At 41.1% G+C, this 21,838-nt stretch overlaps 1 protein-coding gene across 5 annotated transcripts in view; it reads right to left on the reverse strand.

The window, feature by feature from the left end:
- Positions 1-21,838, reverse strand: part of SH3BP2 (SH3 domain binding protein 2) — a 112,974-nt gene that overhangs the window by 17,197 nt on the left and 73,939 nt on the right. For all 5 annotated transcript variants that reach the window (XM_073610898.1, XM_073610895.1, XM_073610896.1 and 2 more), the window contains 6 exons: positions 14,298-14,400; positions 12,107-12,224; positions 11,020-11,090; positions 9,580-9,662; positions 5,301-5,357; positions 871-1,669 (listed from right to left, as the gene is read on the reverse strand). In XM_073610898.1, the coding sequence (XP_073466999.1) occupies positions 871-1,669; positions 5,301-5,357; positions 9,580-9,662; positions 11,020-11,090; positions 12,107-12,224; positions 14,298-14,400 (1,231 nt within the window). The remainder of the gene's footprint in view (positions 1-870; positions 1,670-5,300; positions 5,358-9,579; positions 9,663-11,019; positions 11,091-12,106; positions 12,225-14,297; positions 14,401-21,838) is intronic.

Genomic DNA, 21,838 nt, shown 5'->3' on the forward strand with positions numbered 1-21,838 from the left:
CCAGTCCTAAAAGGTATCAAAATAGATGGTTTCAATATATATATAAACATGATGATTTTATCATATCTATTTATATTGAAACTGAAAATTACAAATACACAAGCTAATATATTATAGAATTTATATAATAGATTGTTGCTTCTGTTTTTGTGTAATCAAAGCACGGAATTGTGGTACAATTATTGTCAATGTTACCCACATGTTTCCTGACGCATAAAGTCAATTAGTCCTCTTTGGTTTCAATGTCAATATTGCAGGGTTAAATTAATTTTAAAAAAATCCTTTAAAAGAGAAGTAACGCCAAAGCTTTTTTGGCCAAACTTCTCTTGTGGGTCAGAGGAGTACATTTACTTTCTCCTGTGACCCAGCATCAGATTATAGTGGGTATTGCCCTCTATAAGCTGACAAAGCAGAGCCACTCCAGGCTCTGGAAGGATCCCAACAATATTGTCAGGATCCGCCCTGCTGCCTGATTGGAAGCTGGCTCCACCTCTCAGAGCACAGCTGAAAGCCAGAGACAGCTGCACCCGTCCCCCTCGCCCAGCCTAGTGCTCCAGTGAGTGCTAAAGGAGCTAAGCGGAGAGCGGCGATTGACAGCCACTGCTGTCCGCTCTGAGCCAACCAAAAGCTGAGCGATCAACAGTCTTGTTTTACAGCCAGTCTTACAGCCAAGGTGGGATGCTGCAGCAAAGAGGTGAGTATGTAGATTTATTTAAAAATTGTTTAATTACTCAGAAATCTTAGTCCCATTCCCCCAGTGTATTGACACTCTGATAACCCTATTCTAAGTGCTAAGCCTATTTTTTTGCTTAGAATAGTAACTGAGATAAATGTAACATATCATATAACATCTTGGATAATATTACTTACATAATTTGTGAGAATCCATGATCTGCCCTTGGTGGGCGTAGCCTAGGTACGACAGGAGGTGGCTTAGCAGGTCCACTTTTTATCTGAGAGCTTGAGCGCTCAGGGGATTTGTCATCATTAAATGTTACTCTTGGTTTGTTTCTTGGAACAAGTGGAGGAGTGTTGTCTTCTACCTTCAGGTATGAAGGTTTTACTGGTGGTAAAGGAGGTGCTATGTGGCTAGGCTTATTTTGTATTTTTTCAATAGCAGGTACAGCAGGCTTTGATGGTATCAGTGGAGGAGGCTTTTTAAATATGTTGCTCAGTTCTTGCTTTAGCAGGTTATTTCCCATTATAGAATTTTGAGAAATATTATGCATTTCCTCTGTAGTTATACAGTTTGGAGGTTCTTTTTTGGAGCTAGTAACCGGTGGATCCAACCTGGGAGGCGGAGGATCCAACCTGGGAGGCAAAGGTTGAAATGATGCGTTTGGGGAAATGGGGAAGCCTAAGGAGGGCTTTCTGGGCCATTGTGGCAGTATATCAGCCCTGTCAGTTGCACTTCTTATTGGTGGAGGAGGAGGAGGTTTATGAGCTGGTGCAAAAGAAGGGATCGGTGGAGGAGGCTTCACATCAGTGTCATTTATGTTCTGTCCAATAGACTCCTTCCTTGGGCGTGTCTGATGTAAATCAGATATCTCGTTTATCGGTAGACTAGGAAGTGGCTTTGACATTGCAATACTGGATATTGATCGTCTTATATAGGGATCGTCAGCCTTTGCTAGAACTGGAACTGGTGGTGGTGGATAGGTTGGTGCATCTAAACAACATAAAATATTTCACTAAATTAAAACCCACTGGAATAATTTCTATAAGTAACATGTTTTTAAAAATATCTCACTTTTGAAATGAAAAGGATTGGAGTGTTAGTGGTTACAATTCAGAAGAACATCAAGGCAATTTAATAAAACAGTTTTCATGTCTTTGGGGAGATTTCGTAAAACTGGTGCACATAAAATCTGGTGCAGCTGTGCATAGAAACCATTCTTACCATTAAGATAAAAAAACCTTCTGTGTGCAGCAGCCTCCCTCAGCCCCCCTAATACTTACCTGAGCCCCATCTCCATCCAGCGATGTTGCATTTGAGCCATTGGCTCCCGCTGCTGTCAAAGTCAGTGAGCCAGTGAGGAGAGGCAAGGACCTGAATGGACACACAGAGCAGTGGCTCGGGTGCCCTCATAGCAAGCTGCTTGCTGTGGGGGCACTTGGCAGGAAGGAGGGACCAGGAGTGTTGCGAGGGACCCGAGAAGAGAAGGATCTGGACTGCTCTCTGCAAAACTACTGCATAGAACAGGCAAGTATAACATGTTTTTTTTTTTTTGTTTAAAAATAACAAACAAGACTTTAATATCATTTTTAACTTAACAAGTTAGAAGCTGATTGGTTATGGATAGCTGCACCAGATTCTGTGTTCACCACATATTAGTAAATATCCCTCTCTGTGTGTTACTGCAAGACATACATTTATTTTCTTAGGCTCCATTCACACTTGTACAACTCCAAGGTTGAGCGATTTCCATTGTGACTTTACATTGCAACTTTGATGCAACTTTGGATGGGTGCAACTTTGGTTGTTGACTTTGACTTTTGCACAACTGTGGCATTGATAACATTAAGATGAAAATTTCATCCAACTTTTGAGAGTTTACATTGCAGTCTTTGGCACTCAAGTCGCATGAAAGTTGCATCAAAGTAGTGGAGGAACCTTTTTAAAGTCCCTGCAATTTTAAATTGCATAAATTTGAATAGCTGCCATTGAAACACATGGGCTTTGACTTGTCGTGTGGGGGTTGATTTACTGAAGGGAAATAGACTGTGCACTTTTAAAAGAGCAGTTGCACCTTCTATCATCTAATCATCCAAGCAAAAATGCTGTGTTTTTTTTTGCTTGCACGTGATTGGGTGTTCTTTGTAAAGTGAAACTTTACCTCATTTTTTCTTGTACAAAGGAAACTTTACCTCATTTTTTAAGCTCATGGGCAACTGCACTTTACAAAGTGCACAGTCTATTTGCCTCTACTAAATCAACCCCTAAGTGTCCAAGGTCACATGGCAAGTCACACAAGTATGACTGGAGCCTTATGGTCAATGTGGCTGAACTACAGTATCTCACAAAAGTGAGTACACCCCTCATATTTTTGTAAATATTTTATTATATCTTTTCATGTGACAACACTGAAGAAATGACACTTTGCTACAATGTAAAGTAGTGAGTGTACAGCGTGTATAACAGTGTAAATTTGCTGTCCCCTCAAAATAACTCAACACACAGCCAATAATGTCTAAACCACTGGCAACAAAAGTGAGTACACCCCTAAGTGAAAATGTCCAAATTGGGCCCAATTAGCCATTTTTCCTCCGCGGTGTCATGTTACTTGTTACAAGGTCTCAGGTGTGAATGAGGAGCAGATGTGTTAAATTTGGTGTTATCGCTCTCACTCTCTCATACTGGTCACTGGAAGTTCAACATGGCACCTCATGGCAAAGAACTCTCTGAGGATCTGAAAAAAATAATTGTTGCTCTACATAAACATGGCCTAGGCTATAAGAAGATTGCCAAGTCCCTGAAACTAAGCTACAGCATGATGGCCAAGACCATACAGCGGTATAACAGGACAGGCTCCACTCAGAACAGGCCTTGCCATGGTCGACCAAATCACAAGATGAGTGCATGTGCTCAGCGTCATATCCAGAGGTTGTCTTTGGGAAATAGATGTATGAGTGCTGCCAGCATTGCTGCGGAGGTTGAAGGGGTGGGGGGGGGGTCAGCCTGTCAGTGCTCAGACCATACGCCGCACACTGCATCAAATTGGTCTGCATGGCTGTCGTCCCAGAAGGAAGCCTCTTCTAAAGATGATGCACAAGAAAGCCTGCAAACAGTTTGCTGAAGACAAGCAGACTAAGGACATGGATTACTGGAACCATGTCCTGTGGTCTGATGAGACCAAGATAAACTTATTTGGTTCAGTTGGTGTCACGCCTGTGTGGTGGCAACCAGGTGAGGAGTACAAAGACAAGTATGTCTTGCCTACAATCAAGCATGGTGGTGGGAGTGTCATGGTCTGGGGCTGCATGAATGTTGCCTGGACTGGGAAGCTACAGTTCATTAAGGGAACCATGAATGCCAATATGTACTGTGACATACTAAAGCAGAGCATGATCCCCTCCTTTCGGAGACTGGTCCGCAGGGCAGTATTCCAACATGATAATGACCCCAAACACACCTCCAAGATAACCACTGCCTTGTTGAAGAAGCTGAGGGTAAAGGTGATGGACTGGCCAAGCATGTCTCAAGACCTAAACCCTATTGAGCACCTGTGGGGCATCTTCAAACGTAAGGTGGAGGAGCGCAAGGTCTCTAACATCCACTAGCTCTGTGATGTCGTCGTGGAAGAGGACTCCAGTGGAAAAGTTCTGGTGAACTCCATGCCCAAGAGGGTTAAGGCAGTGCTGGAAAATAATGGTGGACACACAAAATACTGACACTTTGGGCTCAATTTGGACATTTTCACTTAGGGGTGTACTCACTTTTGTTGCCAGCCGTTTAGACAATAATGGCTATGTGTTGGGTTATTTTGAGGGGACAGCAAATTTACACTGTTTTACAAGCTGTAAACTCACTACTTTACATTGTAGAAAAGTGTCTTTTTATCACTGTTGTCAAATGAAAAGATAGAAAAAAATATTTGCTTTACATAAAGCTTCCTTTTCTATAGCTGGTTCAGCAGCGCAGCCTGCAGTAGCAGAGATAGGGGTTTGTCAATCCTTAAAAGACCAGCTCAAACAGGTCATTAAAGGTGTCCCTGCTTAAGGGGAAGCGGCCCGCGATGTGTTATATTTTGTGGTTGATGCCATTAAAGATACTATTCAACAGGTGCTTTGCCCTCTTATCTTTGCATGTGCGCAGAATTCTCTGGTTGAAGCATTGGTCAGCTGAATTGCCATGCAAAAAGCTATTGGCAAGTTTTTACCTTGCTTACATAAGCAGATCACCATTCTGCCTCTCTGGGGAACGATTGCGGGTGGTCGGCAGACATCGGATCCACTGATTGGCTCCCCCTCTGTCCAATAGAGCCATCCTACTGCAGTATACATGCGGTAGGCGGTCTTTAAGTGGTTAAGCTACTTGACATGTTGTGTTCTTAGAGATCCATTGTTCATCAAAAAGTAAGGACATTTATTTTATCATCCCCCCCCCCCAGGTGAGCACAGCATAATGCATTAGGGTGTGCACCCCTAAGCTCAAACACACATGCGTGTGTGTGTTTGTATATATGTATGTGGGTATCAGTAGGGCAGAGATTGGTGTCAGTAGTTTTTTTTTTATTATTTTATTTTTATATTTTTTTTACAATTTTATTTTTTATTATTTTTTTATAGTTTTTGCTTACCATTTACATCTGGCCTTTCATAGTCCTCTTCATCATCATCTTCATCCTGCCAGCTATCTGTAAGGATAAGGAATGGGATTAGTAGTCTGGCTGCTGGTCACATGATTGCTAACACATGTATGTTTAATATAATGACCCCCATAACAGCATTATTATAATTCCTTGCTTCATAATAACTTAAAGCACTGTGCAGATTGTGGAAAACTAGTGAATGTTATCAAAGACATCTGTTCTACAGGGAAACTATGGCATATTTTCAGGGAAAACATGTACCGAGGTGTTGTGAAGCTTACATTATATCACCACAAAGCAGGTGTCCTCAGATGTCCCTACCATTGCACCTGTATCTTCAACTCTCTTGTACTTCTCCTTTAAGTATTTAATCTGTGCATTTAGCTATGTACCAGTGGCTCAGCTTTAAAGCAACACAATTGTACTGTTGCTTGTATGTAGAAAATATGGATTTTCATCCTAAAGCGGTAATAAACCCAAAAGCAAAAACTTAATATAATACCAATCCCTAAATCTGGTGGCTGTATTTTCTATTTTTAGGTCTTTTTCCTCATGTTTTCACCTGTTGATCTGCCCAGAAACACGCTTCCTGTCTTAGGGTGTTTTCCACTCTGAATGGAGGAGTAACAGAGCCAGCCATGGACAGAAGCATTGCCAATCTGGGAGAGGTAAATCCGTCCGCCGACAGTACCCCCCCTCCCCCCCTCTGCGTCCCGAGCCCACACTTTGTTGAAGCCAATTTAGAGCCTCGGGCTCTAATCACAGGCTTCTAAAAAACAAACAAAAAGAAACCTCCATTGCAATGCATGCGTCCGGCACCCTGCATGTAAATTAGGGGCCGGGCGCATGAATTAGGGGGGCGGCGTCCCTGCGCCCTGTATGGACGGGCCACTGCTGGTGAACACCCCTGCACACACTGCCTTTTGCAGCTAAAAGAGGAACTGTTTGGGGGGGGGGGGGGGGGGGGGGCTGTGTCTTTTTACTGTCCCTTAATGCAAGGCCTTATTAAATTACTGGGCGCAGAAGTTTGCTCTTTTGGAATGCATCTTTTCTTTAGCAAACTATGATATATTTACATAGGAATGCAGTAAATCATTGTCTGCATTAGTTTGCTGTTAAATGAAAGAAAGCAAACAATGCTTACTCAACATTACATCACTTACAAAGTGAAGTTATATGGGCAGTACATTCGTTTATTATTACATGGTTAATAATTTCTTTACTTATTGACTGACACAAATATTTGCCACACGCCAACAATAAAGATTATCCTGAACACTGTGAACTTAAAGTGTATTTCCACCTTTGCATCCAAACTGGGATATCACCTACTTTATATTTGTTACATGATTCCATTTACATAGCATAGATTAAAAAAATATCCTACCTAGATTTCCCGTGCTGTGTAATGTTAAGAAGGGGGCTGTAGGTATGCCCAATAGGTTTTGTTTTGTATACCTTAACTTTTAAATTCAATAAAAAGAATTTACAAAAAAAAAAGGGGGGGTGGGGCTGTAGATTTGTTTTTCCTAAAGAGGGCAATACCACACAAAAGTGCAAATTACAATAGATCAGTGGTCAAGTCCACCGACAACTCCTAAAGCCCAACTGTGGGCAGAAAAAAAAAAAAAATCCTTGCATTGGGGCTGCACCCTCACTACACAGGCTAAAGTGGCGTTCCGTCGACCACTCCCAAAAATTAAAAGTCAGCAGCTACAAACACTTGCTATTAGGGCACTTACCTATCCAGGGATCCAGCGGTGTCCTCACCCAAGCTGATTCTTAAATCGGCTCTCGAGTTCTGACGCCTCCATATTGGCTAATGGAGAACGCCAATGAAGCCTTGCGGCTTTACAGCCGGTTTCCTTTTGCGCTTGTGTGAATCGCGCTGTGCTTTGTGAATGGGATGGCTGCAGGGGGAAGGAGGAGGGGGCCGAACTTCCGTCTCACTTCGCCACGGTGAAGTGAACTGGAAGTGGGAGCAGGTACCTGTCAAAACCAGGTACCCACTTCCTCCTCCTCCCCCCAAGTGCTTTTAAGTGCTTGTTTTGCCCAGGGGAGAAAAGAAACCCTTATATTTACCTGAATCTCCTCTCTCCTACGATCCAGGGAGGGATTGTTCCTGGTATCCTCAAGTCCAGAGTAGGGATATGGATTTTGCTCTGGGCTCAAAGATGTCAGGAATAAAGACCACTAGAGTACAGGGGTGCAGGAGCTGCAGGGACTGGCCTTGTGCAGAGAGAAGGGGAGGACCGGATAAGTATATCTCCTTTCATCTGTCCCCGAGGTAGAAATATGGATACATAAAAGAATGCTAATTTGTAGATTTGGAGGGGGGCACTGCGTAATTGCGTAGGACAAATACGTTTGGAAACCTCTGCAGTAGATTTACATTTATCATAATGAACCCTATCTTTACTGTGCTGGTGGATCTCATTATCAGTTGTACACTAGATGTGCACACCAGGGTTGATTTAGTAAAACTGGAGAGTGCAAAATCTGGTGCAGCTCTGCACAGAAACCTTTCAGGTTTCATTGTGAAAGCTTAATTGAACAAGCTGAAGTTAGAAGCTGATTGGCTGCCATTCACAGCACCAAATTTTACACTCTTGGGTTTTAGTAAATCAACCCCACTGTCTGTCCTCATAAGGGTTTAAAGTTCACAAGGTTTGGGAGGAACATTGTATATTAAAAGAGAAGTATGAGTTTCTTTTTTTTTTTTTTTTGCTTACATCTATTCTATGTGAGCTGCTGATATCTAAAAATCCTTCCAGCCCTCAGAAGTGCCCCCATTCTGTTAAAATCTAGCTAAATACCTGTGGGAGGGACTACAGACTTTCATACAGTGCAATACCGACAATGGTCTAGCTCTGGAGTCTGGATCCACCCACTTTCCTGTCATTTTGCTTGATTGATGTTGGCTCTCTGCTCGCTTCCGAGACTTCACAGAGTGTAGCTGCTCCCCCTCCATTTATTCTCTCTCCCCCCTCCTTTCTCCTTTGTAGCATGTTCCGATCCCAGCAAAGATAAGAGCACTTCAGTCAGTGACTAAGGTAGGAGAAGTTACTGATAGCACGGGATCATCATTATATATATCTAAGTTCTTCCAATTTGTGTCAGACAAGTGGATACTCCATGATTAGTAGCATCCAATGCAATTTATCTACTATTGAAGGCTTTTTATTATATGTGTGTGTTTGTGCATAATAAATTTATATATTTTTGTAAACTGACTGTTGTAAGTTTTTTACCGTACCACGAGAGTCCATGTTGCCTCCACAGCTGTCCAAATGTTTAATTAGTAAGGTACATTAATTTTTTCATAACAAGTAGCATTTCTATATACTGTACGGCATATGATGACTCTGTAAGGCATGTGATGACTCTGTATGGCATGTGAGGACTCTGTATGGCATGTGATGACTATGTAAGGCATGAGATGACTATGTATGGCAGGTGATGGCACTGTACGCTATGTGGTGGCTCTGTACGGCGCGTGATAGCATTGTATTGGCATTGGCAATTTTTTTATTCAGCCTGCCAATCTCTGGCTGTGCTTATTGTATAATGACAAATGCTGTTTGTCCGAAAATGTTTTGATTTTTTTTGGCGGAGGGATGTTGGATGGGAGGGTGGAGTTAGGACCACAAATTTTGCATAGTGTATGGCCAGCTTTAACCCCTTGGCTCCAGTTGCACGCAAATATGCAGCCTCTCGGCGGGTGAGCTTTGGCACCGAGCAGCCACATATTTGTGTGCATTAGTGCAAATACAGCTGTGCCCAGAGTGCACAGCTAGCGGCAGCTAACGGAAAGCTTGCGATCAGGAGCTTTCCAATCATGTGATAGCCAACCATCCTCCAAGGGAATAAACTGCTCCCTAATTGCACTTTGCAAGCTACTCTGAACAATACAAATTGCTTTCAGAGATCTGTGTATAATCCTGCTCCAAAGAAACAACTAGAAAGCTAAGAAATATTTTTTAACATATTTTTTAGGTATGCTGAATGAATGAGAACCTATAACATAACGTGGGGGTTTCTGAGATTTAATTGGAAAGGTGGAAATACACAGTATTACAAATTAACAGGGCCACAGAGTATTTTAGTGGGATTAAGTTTGTTCAGTCAGTTCCCTGATCGTCTTTCAATAATTCCCTTTCCTTATTATGTGCAAACTAGGGCACTGGGGCCATGAAACCATGGCTTAAAAATTGCTGTAAAATACATCAAAAAAGAAAAGGAAGACAAATTGGACATTAACGATTACCTTCTGCCGGATTGTGTACATATTTAATAGCGATAGGGCGTTCCACAGATCCATAGAAGCTACCTGAGTCTGAGCCACTCTCACTGGAACAGAAAGTACATGAAAGTTATATGTCTACAGGTAGCAAAAAAACAAATTGTTCTCTTGTTTAGAAATCGGGTATCATAAGCGTTTTTTCATTGTATTGACTGTACATTGTAACTTCACAATTGTATAAAGCTGAACAGTGTCAGTTTGAAGAAAATAAACACGCCATGCAAGAAATGAATCTTTTACTATAAATGTGGAGGGTTACTTATGAAAGATGTAAATAGAAATCTTTCATATGCTAGCTTTTACAGTTATAACCATTTTATATAATTTAATTTCTTTCATAAGGCCAAATTTGACTGGTTCTCTTTAAAGTGTACGTATAGGCAAAACTTTTCTTTTTTTTGTTTGTTTGTTTGTTTTGTTTCAAAGTTTGTTCTATGCATTCCTGGGGAGATACTGTATATCCTTTTTGTTTTGCCCTGGTGCCAATGTGAAATAATACCCGAGTCCAGTCCATTTTGCTCTAGTAGGAGAGCTTGACTGGTTCTCTTAAATGCATGTACTGTATAGGCAAAACTTTAACATTTTTTTTTTTTTTTTTTACTCGTGCATAGATTAAGGAAAGAATAAATCCTCTGTCAGTTTTATTTGATATCTATGTTCCTGCCACTGAAATACTGTACACCCTCTCTATTTTGGAACAACTCTTCCAGTGACCACTGTCTAAGAGGACAATTTTTTTCCACTCACTTCCTGATAAATTTTCAAAGCAGGAAGTAAAAAGAAATCTCCCTAAAGGGACCCAGACAGCAAATAGTATTGATGCTGGGTTATTTGTCCTCATACCCCACTCGGGTCCATTTTCCTCTAGTAGATGGGTGGGCAAAAATAAAGGAAACCTTTCAAGTAGGGGGCATTATAGGACTAATCCATAGATTAGACTAGGGGTCTCCAAACTTTCCAAACAAGGGGCCAGTTTACTGTCCTTTAGACTGTAGGGGGGCCGGAATGTGGCTATTGGGAGTGGAAAAGGTCCCGTCATTAGTGGGGAAAAACAATGATCTATCTGTGGAGTCAGTGGGACGAATTGTTCCCCATCATTGGTGTCATTGGGCCCAATTGTTAGTGTCATTAGGAGGAATAGTGTGCCATCATTGGTGTCATTGGGAGGAATTGTGCCTCTTTATCTGGGTCAGTGAGGGGAAATTATGCCTCATTGTTGGTTTCAGTGGATGAAATAGTGACCCAGGGGCCAGATAAAAGCAGGCAGATCTGGCCCCCGGGCTGCAGTTTGGAGATCACTGGATTAGACCATTGTTATTATTTTGTGACTTGTTTTCTGAGCACACAAAAAAAATATAATTGGAAGGGTTGTGTTTTTGCTTAGTTGTACACATGACTACATACCTTAGGTCAGTAACTGTTTCTTTTTTCTCATGATAATGATCTATCTCCGTCCTCAAGGCTAGCATCCATTTCTGTAACAAAATGTATTATTTTTATTGTCTCCTTTACCACATTATTTTGCCCACAGTCCAGAATGATCAAATCTCAATGTGTATAATAAAATGGTGGAACAATTAATTACAACTGCAAAACAGATGACTAAACAGAATACCCTAGTCTGAATTGCATACAGGGATCACACTAGATCGAATAGTTGAGGATTTATTTCATGCAGACATTACTGTACTGCCCCAGCACTGGACAGCATTAGTAGCTCATTGAATACTTTTCCATCTTGACTGTTCTCCTCTGGACTAGTCAACGCCTCTGTATTATATTTTGGAGATAAGAAGATAGGGAAGTGTTCTGTAATCCAAGAGAAGAAAACTAGGCATTTCTGACAACAGTACTATGGGTTACTGTGTAGCAGAGGCAGTGGGGGTTATTTACAAAAGGCAAATCCACTTTGCACTATAAGTGCACTTGGAAGTGCAGTCGCTGTAAATCTGAGGGGTAGATCTGAAATGAGGGGAAGCTCTGCTGATTTTATAATCCAATCGTGTGCAAGCTAAAATGCTGTTTTTTTATTTTTCTTGCATGTCCCCCTCAGATCTACAGTGACTGCACTTCCAAGTGCACTTGTAGTGCAAAGTGGATTTGCCTTTAGTAAATAACCCCCAGTGTGTTGTTAGCTGCCTGTTGTCAACAGGAACTTTAGAAGCTAACTGGATTTCTGCTCTGTTTTCAAACTATTTTATTAGCAATTAATGTTTTGTACTTTTGCCCCTATAGGTATATCCAAGTAATTGACTCTCCCTATTTCCACGTCCCAGTAGAAGTTCTTGAAATAAGTAGATGAAGAAACACAATTTCAGCTTCAACCAGTGGTGTATGTAAAATACTTTTTATCTTATAAGGAGGGGGGGGGATCAGGTCATCATTAAATGAAGCCATGCATTTGGAAACACGTGTCAGTACTGATATTTTGGTACACCAGTGTGAACATGAAATAAAATCTCCATGTCTTACTGCTGACAGATGGACCTACCTTCCGCTCCTCTTCAGATGCTGCCGAGAAATACCATGTTCGATGTTTTTTGCTAATGTGCACCATCTTGAAGGGGAAAACATTATTTGATGTGGTCTCTTCTGCTGCCCTCATTACCCTAGTGAAAGTGACAAAGAATGTGAATTAAAAGTAGGTATCATTTGCAGGTGCTCCTGTCTGGCATCCAATCTGTAGATAATTTTATAACAAATCAGTTGAGGGTCTGATGATATATGAATTAAGTTTTGTCCTCACAATGTTTCCAGATTTTTAGAGACTGCATTTAAAAACCTTTATGGTCAAGAAAAGTTTGATTACGCTTTAGGTTAGCGGTCGTCAACAACTCAATCTAATTTTGTTTTTCGGAATACTGGACATGTTGGTTATAAGCTAGTGTGGTCTACAGTAACTACGCTGATGACCTATCCAGTTAATTAAACAGAGTCGATGAGATGGGACTGTAAAATAAGTGTGTTAACTTTTTGGAAGGAACCGCAACTCTTGTACGGTATATAATAATTAAATCTGATTTTTACCTTGACACACCATGAAGGAAGTGCCAGAGTGTTCAGATGCACACCAATGAGGTTTTAAGAGAACTGACTGCTAACACTCCTATTAATAGTTGCTTCACATGTCCTGCTCCATAGAAGCCAAACTAGTGTCATACTTCCAACTGCAGCCCCTGACCTCACCAAAGGGCCACACATTCAATATGCTTAAAGCATTTGTTAACCCAAAAAAAAAAAATAAAAAAAAGGATCCTGCTCCTTTAAAGCTTTTTTTACAGCACAGTGCTTGTGCCGTGTAATTTGGACCCTTGTAACACCTAAAAAACCTGGCGGATCCTACCAGTTTCTCCCCTCCCCCCTGTAAACTGATAATCATGGCTGCTAAGCCCTGACACCGTGGTCAGTTTACGTACCTCCATCATCCGCAGCCTGCTCTTCTGTCCTCCTCCCCCCTCCCCCCTCCCCTCTCTGCGTGTCACCTATTGACAGGGCCGCCCCTCCTGCTGCAGGAATAACATCTATATCTGTATACTATCCGTTCTGTCTCTAATGCAGTGCCCCCCCGTCTCTGTGTTTTATTAAAAAAATACCTCCTTCACCGTATCTCACGGCGGCACCCGGCGATCATGTGACCACCCGTGTCTCCTCTCTCCTTTCCTCCTCGCGTCCCGCTGATGTCAGCGGGGGGAATTGCGGCCCCTCCCGCTGCTTCTGTCAGACAGGCAGAGAGTTGACACAGCCGGTTACATGAGCACCGGGAGCCACCATGAGATATGGTGAAGGAGATATTTTTTTAATAAAATACAGAGATGTGGGGGCACTGCATTAGAGACAGAACAAATTATGTAAATTTCTTAAAGTGGGTTAAAAACCACCATAATAAGCCAGAAACTGCAGACATACGAGAGAAAATGATGGTCAGAGGCTGTAGATATGCTACAGAATTGGAGACTGAGGGCCATGATGTGTAAGACTGCTATTACCCCTTTTACAAACCAATGGTTCCAATGTCACTACTAACTACTAGGGTCCTGAAAGTACCAAAGGGCCACAAGTTGGGCACCAAGGGTTTATACTGTATAACTTGTACACACATGCTAGTTAAGAAACTCACCAACAGCTACATGCATGATAGCCAAATGGTTGTGTAGTTGGGTTGTATCTGTGCTATAGCCAGCAATTATTGATGCAAAGTTGGCCACAGGGGCTCCCTTCACTACATTAGGAATAGGCTTCATATTCCTTCTTGCTTTTTTACTCACCTAACCACAATTAAACTGTGCATCCACAAGTTTGTGGACATCGGACCATCATAATTAAATGAGCTTGAAGGAACTAACTTTCCAAAGCCATGGGCATTTATATAGAGTTGCTCTTCTCACTTTCCTTACAGCTGGAACAGTCTCCACTCTCCTGGTCTTTTGGGAAGGCTTTCCGCAAGATTTTAAAGTATGTTTGTGAGAAATTGTATTGGATAAGAAGACCCAACTTGCAATCAGCGTTCCAGTTTATCCCAAATTTGTTCAGTAGGGTTAAGATTAAGACTTTGCACAGGCCACTTGGGAGTTCCTCCACACAAGTTCATTTACCCGTGCCTTCATGGAGCTGGCTTTGTGCGCAGGGGGTTAAATTTTTAATATAGTGTTTATTCTGCATTTGTAGGATTTATAAGCACTTACCTGTTGTAGCCATTTAGTGAGAAGGCTCCTTGTGAGGATGAGGAAGTGCTGGATTTGAAGTAGTACACACAGCCTTTGTGTATAATAACATATCTTAAGGGCCCTGGTGAAAGAAATATAACAGCTGATGTTACGTTTTCATAGCTAACCTCTGTGACTCTACACTTACTTGCTAGCATATATAAATACCACAACAGTGCGATCTGGTCATACAGAGGGTCACTAAATCAGTGGTTCCCAGTCCTTCCAACACTGCATGCTTGGCAGGTAACTTCACAAATTCAATTTAGGTCAATGTCTGGATATCCAGAAAATTTTAACTGTTGTTGGGGAAGACATATGTGGGAATACCTGCATTAGATCATAATATCATGCTGGTGCCCTAGAATGTCTATATGCTGCCAGACAGGGGACTTCCACTATGATAGATACGTATATAGCCAGATCATCCGGTTGTGTGGGCTATTGCATTGTGATATTTATGTCACTGACACAGAAATTCACCTGTCTGCTATATTTGATACCGAGTTAACCAGAGTAATAGGAAATATAGGATTTCTTTTAAATTTTTTTTCTAGTGTGTTTTCTTTTACAATAGATAGATGCCACATTTTCATTTCATCAGGTTTTTATAAAATGAAACAATACCTTTACTAATATTGCTGAATATCACTGCAGACATACCAGGGGAACAAAATGCAGTTTTTCCAAAATTTGGCTCTGTTTTGTACCACCATTACAACCCTGCTGTGTCCGAATCCTACCTTTACCATTTAATATAATATTACTATATGTCCCATCCACTTGGTTCCTGGGTCCAGACTGGAGGAGGCTGTATGCTGATGGAAGCACCCCAGCTGGGTGCTTCCATCAGCATACAGCCTCCTCCAGTCTGGACCCAGGAACCAAGTATTGTAGCTGAATATTGCACACAATATACTAGATGACACTAGCTTAGGTGCATACTGGAAATCGAACTTTATTGAAAACTCACACAGAATTTATATTGCAAACAAGATCAGGTGAGAGGCTGATCACATTATCATATACAAAGGAAACTGTAAACAAGAATATCATTAACAGAGCTAAGGAACAGCCAACATAAACACCAATAAAATTAAACTACTACAATGCCCACCCAGACAATGCTTTTATTAATCCCACTCCAGCTTAGACTGCCCTGCACCAAGCCCAACCCTGGATACACAAAGTACATTATACATTATCATAAACAAACACATAACATCCCACAATGGTTTCATAACAAGGTAAAGTGGACACAATATTAATCACATCTCCAAGAGATGAGCAGACAGACAGAAACAATAGATGACTCAATTAACAATGGGAATGCACACCTAGGAGACACACAATGGGAGAAACATACTTAACAATAAACACATAACACCTTAATAAACAGACTATAGCAGGAGACTCCAGAGCTGATTAGATTACCAATTTAAGACCAGGCCTTTTTCTGACATTTGTTGGTTACGTTAAAATCTGTATTTTTTGCTAGAAAATTACTTAGAACTCTAAAACATTATATATTTTTTAAATACAATGGCGGTTGTTGCAATATTTTATATCACACTGTATTTGCACAGCTTTCTTTCAAACACAATTTTTTTGGAAAAAAAACCCTTAAGGCTATGTTTCCACTATTGCGTCCCCAAAGTCGCGCGATTTACACTGCGACTTTACAATGCGATTTATGTTGCAATTTGATGCGACTTTAAAAACGACTTTGATGTTCTGCGATTTAGCCAGTTACTTCCCCTTCCTGTCTTCCACACTCACGTACATCAATATGGGAAGTGATGTATTTGGGAGGAGCAGAGATCATGTGCTTCCGTAGACTTCTGTGGAAGTCGCAACAAAGTCGTGGTGTCAGACATGTACATGCGACTGCATTGCGACTTAATACCTTTCTATGGAGAACAAGTCGCACCGAAGACGGAACAAAGTAGTGCAAGAACCTTTTTTGGAAACGCTGCGACTTGAGTCGCACTAATTAGAATGGGGACCATTGAAATACATGGGTTTTGACTTGTCATGTGACTTGACATGTGTCAAGTCGCAAAACAAGTCGCAGTAGTGGAAACAGAGCCTAAATGAATTAAAAAAAAACAGTAAAGTTGGTCCAATTTTTTTGTATTATGTGAAAGATGATGTTATGCCGAGTAAATAGATACCTAACATGTCATGCTTTAAAATTGCGCACGCTAGTGGAATGGCGACAAACTACAGTACTTAAAAATCTTCATAGGTGATGCGTTAAAATTTTTTACAGGTTACCTGTTTAGAGTTAGAGAGGAGGTCTTGTGCTAGAATTATTGCTCTCGCTCTAACTATCACGGCGATACCTCACATGTGTGGTTTGATGACTGTTTACATGTGCAGGCACAACTTAAGTATGCGTTCGCTTCTGTGTGTGAGCTTGGAGGGACGGGGCGCTTACATTTTTCTTCTTATTTATTTTTACTTTTATTTTTACACTGTCCCTTTTATTTTATTTTATTTATTTTTTAATCACTTTTTTTCCTATTACAAGGACTTTAAACATCCCTTGTAATAGAAATAAGCATGACAGGTCCTCTTTATTGAGAGATCTGGGGTCAAAAAGACCCCAGATCTCTCATTTACCTTTAAAAGCAAAAAAAAACCCTTCTTGGGTAAGCCAGCTTTGGTAAACCGGGAAGCAGCGGGAGCGGGTACCTCTCCTGCTGCCTATAAAAGTAATGTCGCAGCAAATACGCCGCTGAGACCACTTTTATATGAAAGCCAGCCGCTAGCTGTAAATAACGATACTGGGGTTATTGCAGCTAGCTGCTACCATAACCCCTGGTATTTAATGTCAAAGTAATGACATATATTTACAGTTAGGCGGTCAGCAAGTGGTTTTAACAGCTACTCTGAATCTCACAGTCTAAAGCAGTCATTGCTGGTTTGGACACAAAAGTCTCAAATACGTGTCCTGGGCCTAAATTCCCAGAGTCTGTGTGTTTCGGGGACCCCAATCCGCAGCAAGACCACTCCAAGGGTCCTTCAGGCACACACCTCCTAAAGGGTAGTGTTCCCTCAAAAGCCAGGGCCCATAGACAGTAGGCAAGAGGCTACCCTGCAGTCCCTCCCAAAAGCCTCTGTCCCAGTTGGGTGTTGCTACCAGGAGTCCACACTGGTATAGAAAGATGTAAATATATTTTCCTACAAGGTAGGTTTACGCAGACATCCTAAAGGTTTCCTGTAGGTCTAGTGGCAAGATCTCTGTCCTTGAGTTCACAATCAAGCGTATCTGTCACAGCTATTACAGTGTCCCGCTCTCCCGATCGGATTTTATCTCTATATGAAATAATGGAGAATGGACCAAAGGGAGAGGAAACTTCTTATGTTAAGTGAGAACACTCTTCCACCAAAGTGGGCTGAAACAAGACAAAAAGTACGGCAGCGAAAACTTGCCAGTGGAGCCTCAAATTTAAATAGACCAATCCTTTAAACCTTAGATTAACTTGTCTTTTCTAGAATAAAATCTGATTGGTTTGGGTGAACAAACTCTTCAGAAACAACCTTCTTGCTAAAAGTAGTTAATACCAGGAAATAAGTCCATAACAGGTAGATATTGACTAGAGTTAGCCCCCAATTTACACCTGTAATGTCTAGTAATTTTACCTATCCTAAGACCTATGCAAAAATCACAAGATGAGATCTTACATTTTGGCTAACCACAAACATGGGTTAAAAAAAATGTACAGCATATTGAACAAAGTAAATTAATGCAGGAACTGAGAGCTCAGCTGTGTTCTCTATGCTGCTTCTCGGTGTCTGCAGAAGATGACCACATAGACATATGGTTAATCTACTGAGCATGACAACACGCTCCTAATGGCTGCTCTGTTGTTTCATTTCAGGTCACGAAGCTGACTAGATACACAAGTAAAAACAAACTTAACGAAAAAAAAAAAATGTCAGTTCACTTTGCAAATGATCAAAGTAAATGGGTCAGCCCACACAAAGCTGACATTTCAGTTTTTGCGTAATGCTGGAAAATTTAAATATGGCTTGCCATTTACATGTCTCTCTAAGACTTTGCAAGAAAAATTCCAAAATCTGATTTCCCAGCTATGCTTGCCTATTGTAGCCATGGCAAGAAGGCTTATTTCTTCTCGTCCTACGTGGCAGCTAAGATTTCAGCATTTTTCAATTTAAAATCATAACATGTTCAAGAAGACTTTTAATAATTGTATGGGTAAATAGTATGAGGATGCAAGACCCAATATTTCTCGAATTTGCTTTTTATTGTAATTCCACATTTGAATTAGTGGAAATAAAAAGTGTATGTCCAATCAAAAGTTTTTTAATTAGTTTTGAAGGGCAAAATTTTAACCCCAGTCAGGTTTGACTGATATCCTGATTTCACAGATATCTCCAGCACATCACATACTCAGTAAAGAGCAATTTAATAATCACATATCCATAGGCGTGCGCACATGATGTGCCGGGTGTGCCTAGGCACACCCTAATCCCACGTGAGGTGCTGAATCCCCCTGCTTCCTGTCCCCCCCCCCCCCCCCCGGAGCGTGGAAGGGGCTGGTCATTATTTAATTAACTGGCCCCTTCCTTTTCTGAATGAACACAGTGAGTGGTCTGTACTGATCGCTCCTGTCTTCATTATTAACTGAAGCATAGTAAACTATGTTTACTGCAGGCTGCAGAGAAAGGGACTGGGGAATCTCTGTCCTCAGTTTCTTTCTCTGTCTCAAAAGTGAGACATCAGGGTTCTGTTTAGACCCTTCATATTTCACCAAAGCCCTGTAATGGGGCTCCTAAAAAAAATTGTAAATAAAAAAGTAATAAAAAATAATTTTAAAAAAATTGTAAAAAGTAATTAAAAAAATTGTAAAAATAAAATACTACTGACACCGTCCACTGCCCTATTTACACCAACTGATTAACTCTTTCTGTCATTCTGAGCTCTGCTGTACAGAGACTGCAAGAGGTAAATACTAGGTTTTAGGCCTCATTCACATGGATGTATTACAGTGTATACCTGTGTGAGGGCCATGTTTGGGGATGCACAGGCAGTCCCATTCATGTCAGATTGGACACAGTGGCTGCATGGACACAGCTGCTGCTCCCAATTTGACAGCCATGAGAGTACGTGTGCTGGCCCAAATGCGCAATGGGGATGATTTACTAAAACTCAAAATCTGGTGCAGCTCTGCATAGAAACCAATCAGCTTCCAGTTTTTTGTCAAAGCTTAATTGAACAAGGTGAAGTTAGAAGCTGGTTGGCTACCATGCACAGTTGCACCAGATTTTGTACTCTCCAGTTTTAGTAAATCAACCCCATTGTCTGCATTAAAAATACATTTAATAGTGCATTACTGAATACACTTCGGCATTCATTTGTGTCTTTTATATCTACTTTGGGTTAAAGTGGAGTTCCAGCCTGTAAAATAAAAATTAAAATGAAAAGACAGCTACTACAAAAACTGTAGCTGCTAACTTTTAATATAAGGACACTTACCTGTCCAGGGATCCCGCAATGTTGGCACCCCAAGCCGATTCGTCCATCGGCTTCAGGTGCAGGCGCCGGCATTGCAGGTAAGGGAAACTGGTAGTGAAGCCTTCAGGCTTCACAGCCAGTTTCCTACTGCACTTTTTGAAAGGTCCCGTCACCTTCTGGGACACGCACAGGTCCCAAAATGCTGCAGAGGGAAGGAGGAGGGGCCGGACATGACGTAGATCGCCGCGCAGTGATCTTACCAGGAAGTGGGAGCGGGTACCTGTCAAAAAGTTTCAAATGTGGCAGTGGAGGAGGGTGCAAACAAGCGGAGCTTCCCCTTTTGGGTTGAGCTCCACTTTAAGCTTTAACTCGCATGAAAGGACAGATGTACACTTATATCAAGAAAAGGTGGCAAATAAAGAATGATATTCATGTATGAACTAAGACAGATTTGAAAGAGAGTTGTCTAGAGGTGCGAGAATAAAAACACCACATCCCAAACTTGTTAAACAGTCATACGGTAGGAAAAAAAAGGGGATTTTTAGGGTCCTGAAGGCAAATTACGACTATATGATCAAATCAAATAATTTTTATTATCTGCTTGCCGACCAGCACACGCTGATGTACGTTGGCAGAATGGCGCGGGTAGGAAAAAAGGCGTACAGGTACATCCCCTTTAAGAAGCGGTGTCGCGGGCACGCGCCTGCTGCTGTGTCCGTGACCGTGGGTGCCCGCAATCGTGTCACGGAGAGGAAGAACGGGGAGATGCTTTTGTAAACAAAGCATTTCCCCGTTCTGGCTAGTGACAGGACAGAGATCACAGCTCTCTGTCATCGAGAGCAGTGATCACTGTCCTGTGTGTTAATGCCCAGCCCCCTAATGGCTAGAATCACTCCCTAGGACACACTTAACCCCTTCACTGCCCCCTAGTGGTTAACCCCTTTACTGCCAGTGTCATTTACACAGTAATCAATGCATTTTTACAGCATCGATCGCTGTATAAATGACAATGGTCCCAAAATAGTGTCAAAAATGTCCGATGTGTCTGCCATAATGTCGCAGTACCGATAAAAATCGCAGATCACCGCCATTACTAATTTAAAAAAAATTAAAAATAAAAATGCCATAAAACTATCCCCTATTTTGTAGACGCTATAAATTTTGCGCAAACCAATCAATATATGCTTATTGCGATTTTTTTTTTTTTTTTTACCAAAAATATGTAGAAGAATACATATCGGCCTAAACTGAGGAAAAAATGTGGGTTTTTTTATATATTTTTGGGGGATATTTATTATAGCAAAAAGTAAAAAATATTGCGTTTTTTTCAAAATTGTCGCTGTTTTTTTGTTTACAGCGCAAAAAAAACAAACCACAGAGGCAATCAAATACCACCAAAAGAAAGCTCTATTTGTGGGAAAAAAAGGACGTCAATTTTGTTTGGGTACAACGTCGCACGACCGCGCAATTGTCAGTTAAAGCGATGCAGTGCTGAATCGCAAAAAGTGCTCTGGTCAGGAAGGGGGTAAAATCCTCCAGGGCTGAAGTGGTTATACAAATTTCAAAGAGTTAAAATCAAAATAATTTTATGCATAGAACCAAAAGTAGCAATTTTATATGGTCATCATATATTTACAGTGGTTTCCACTCTACATGTTTCACCAGGAATATGGCTTCTTCAGGAGCGCACAAAGCCCTGTACACAGTATCACTGAAGGTGAAATGAAAAAGTTGCATTATTGACTCAATTTCATACATGGATAATAGTTTATACATGCTTCTGGATACAGAAAACATCTCATACATAATGGTTAAAAGTAAACAACTCCATAATTAAACAGGTCATCTGATGGAAAATTTCACCTTGAATGTGAACACGGTTAATTCCATTAATGGGCATTATTCCTTCTATGGCACACTAATGCTCCACAGAGCAGTCCAATAAGTGTTTTCATCTTCCGCCAAATCGTGTTCACATTCAGGGTGAGATTTTCCATCAGATGATCTGTTTAATTGAGAAGTTGTTTATAATCAT

This window comes from Aquarana catesbeiana, linkage group LG01, assembly GCF_042186555.1.
Source record: "Aquarana catesbeiana isolate 2022-GZ linkage group LG01, ASM4218655v1, whole genome shotgun sequence".
Taxonomy (NCBI): Eukaryota; Metazoa; Chordata; class Amphibia; order Anura; family Ranidae; genus Aquarana; species Aquarana catesbeiana.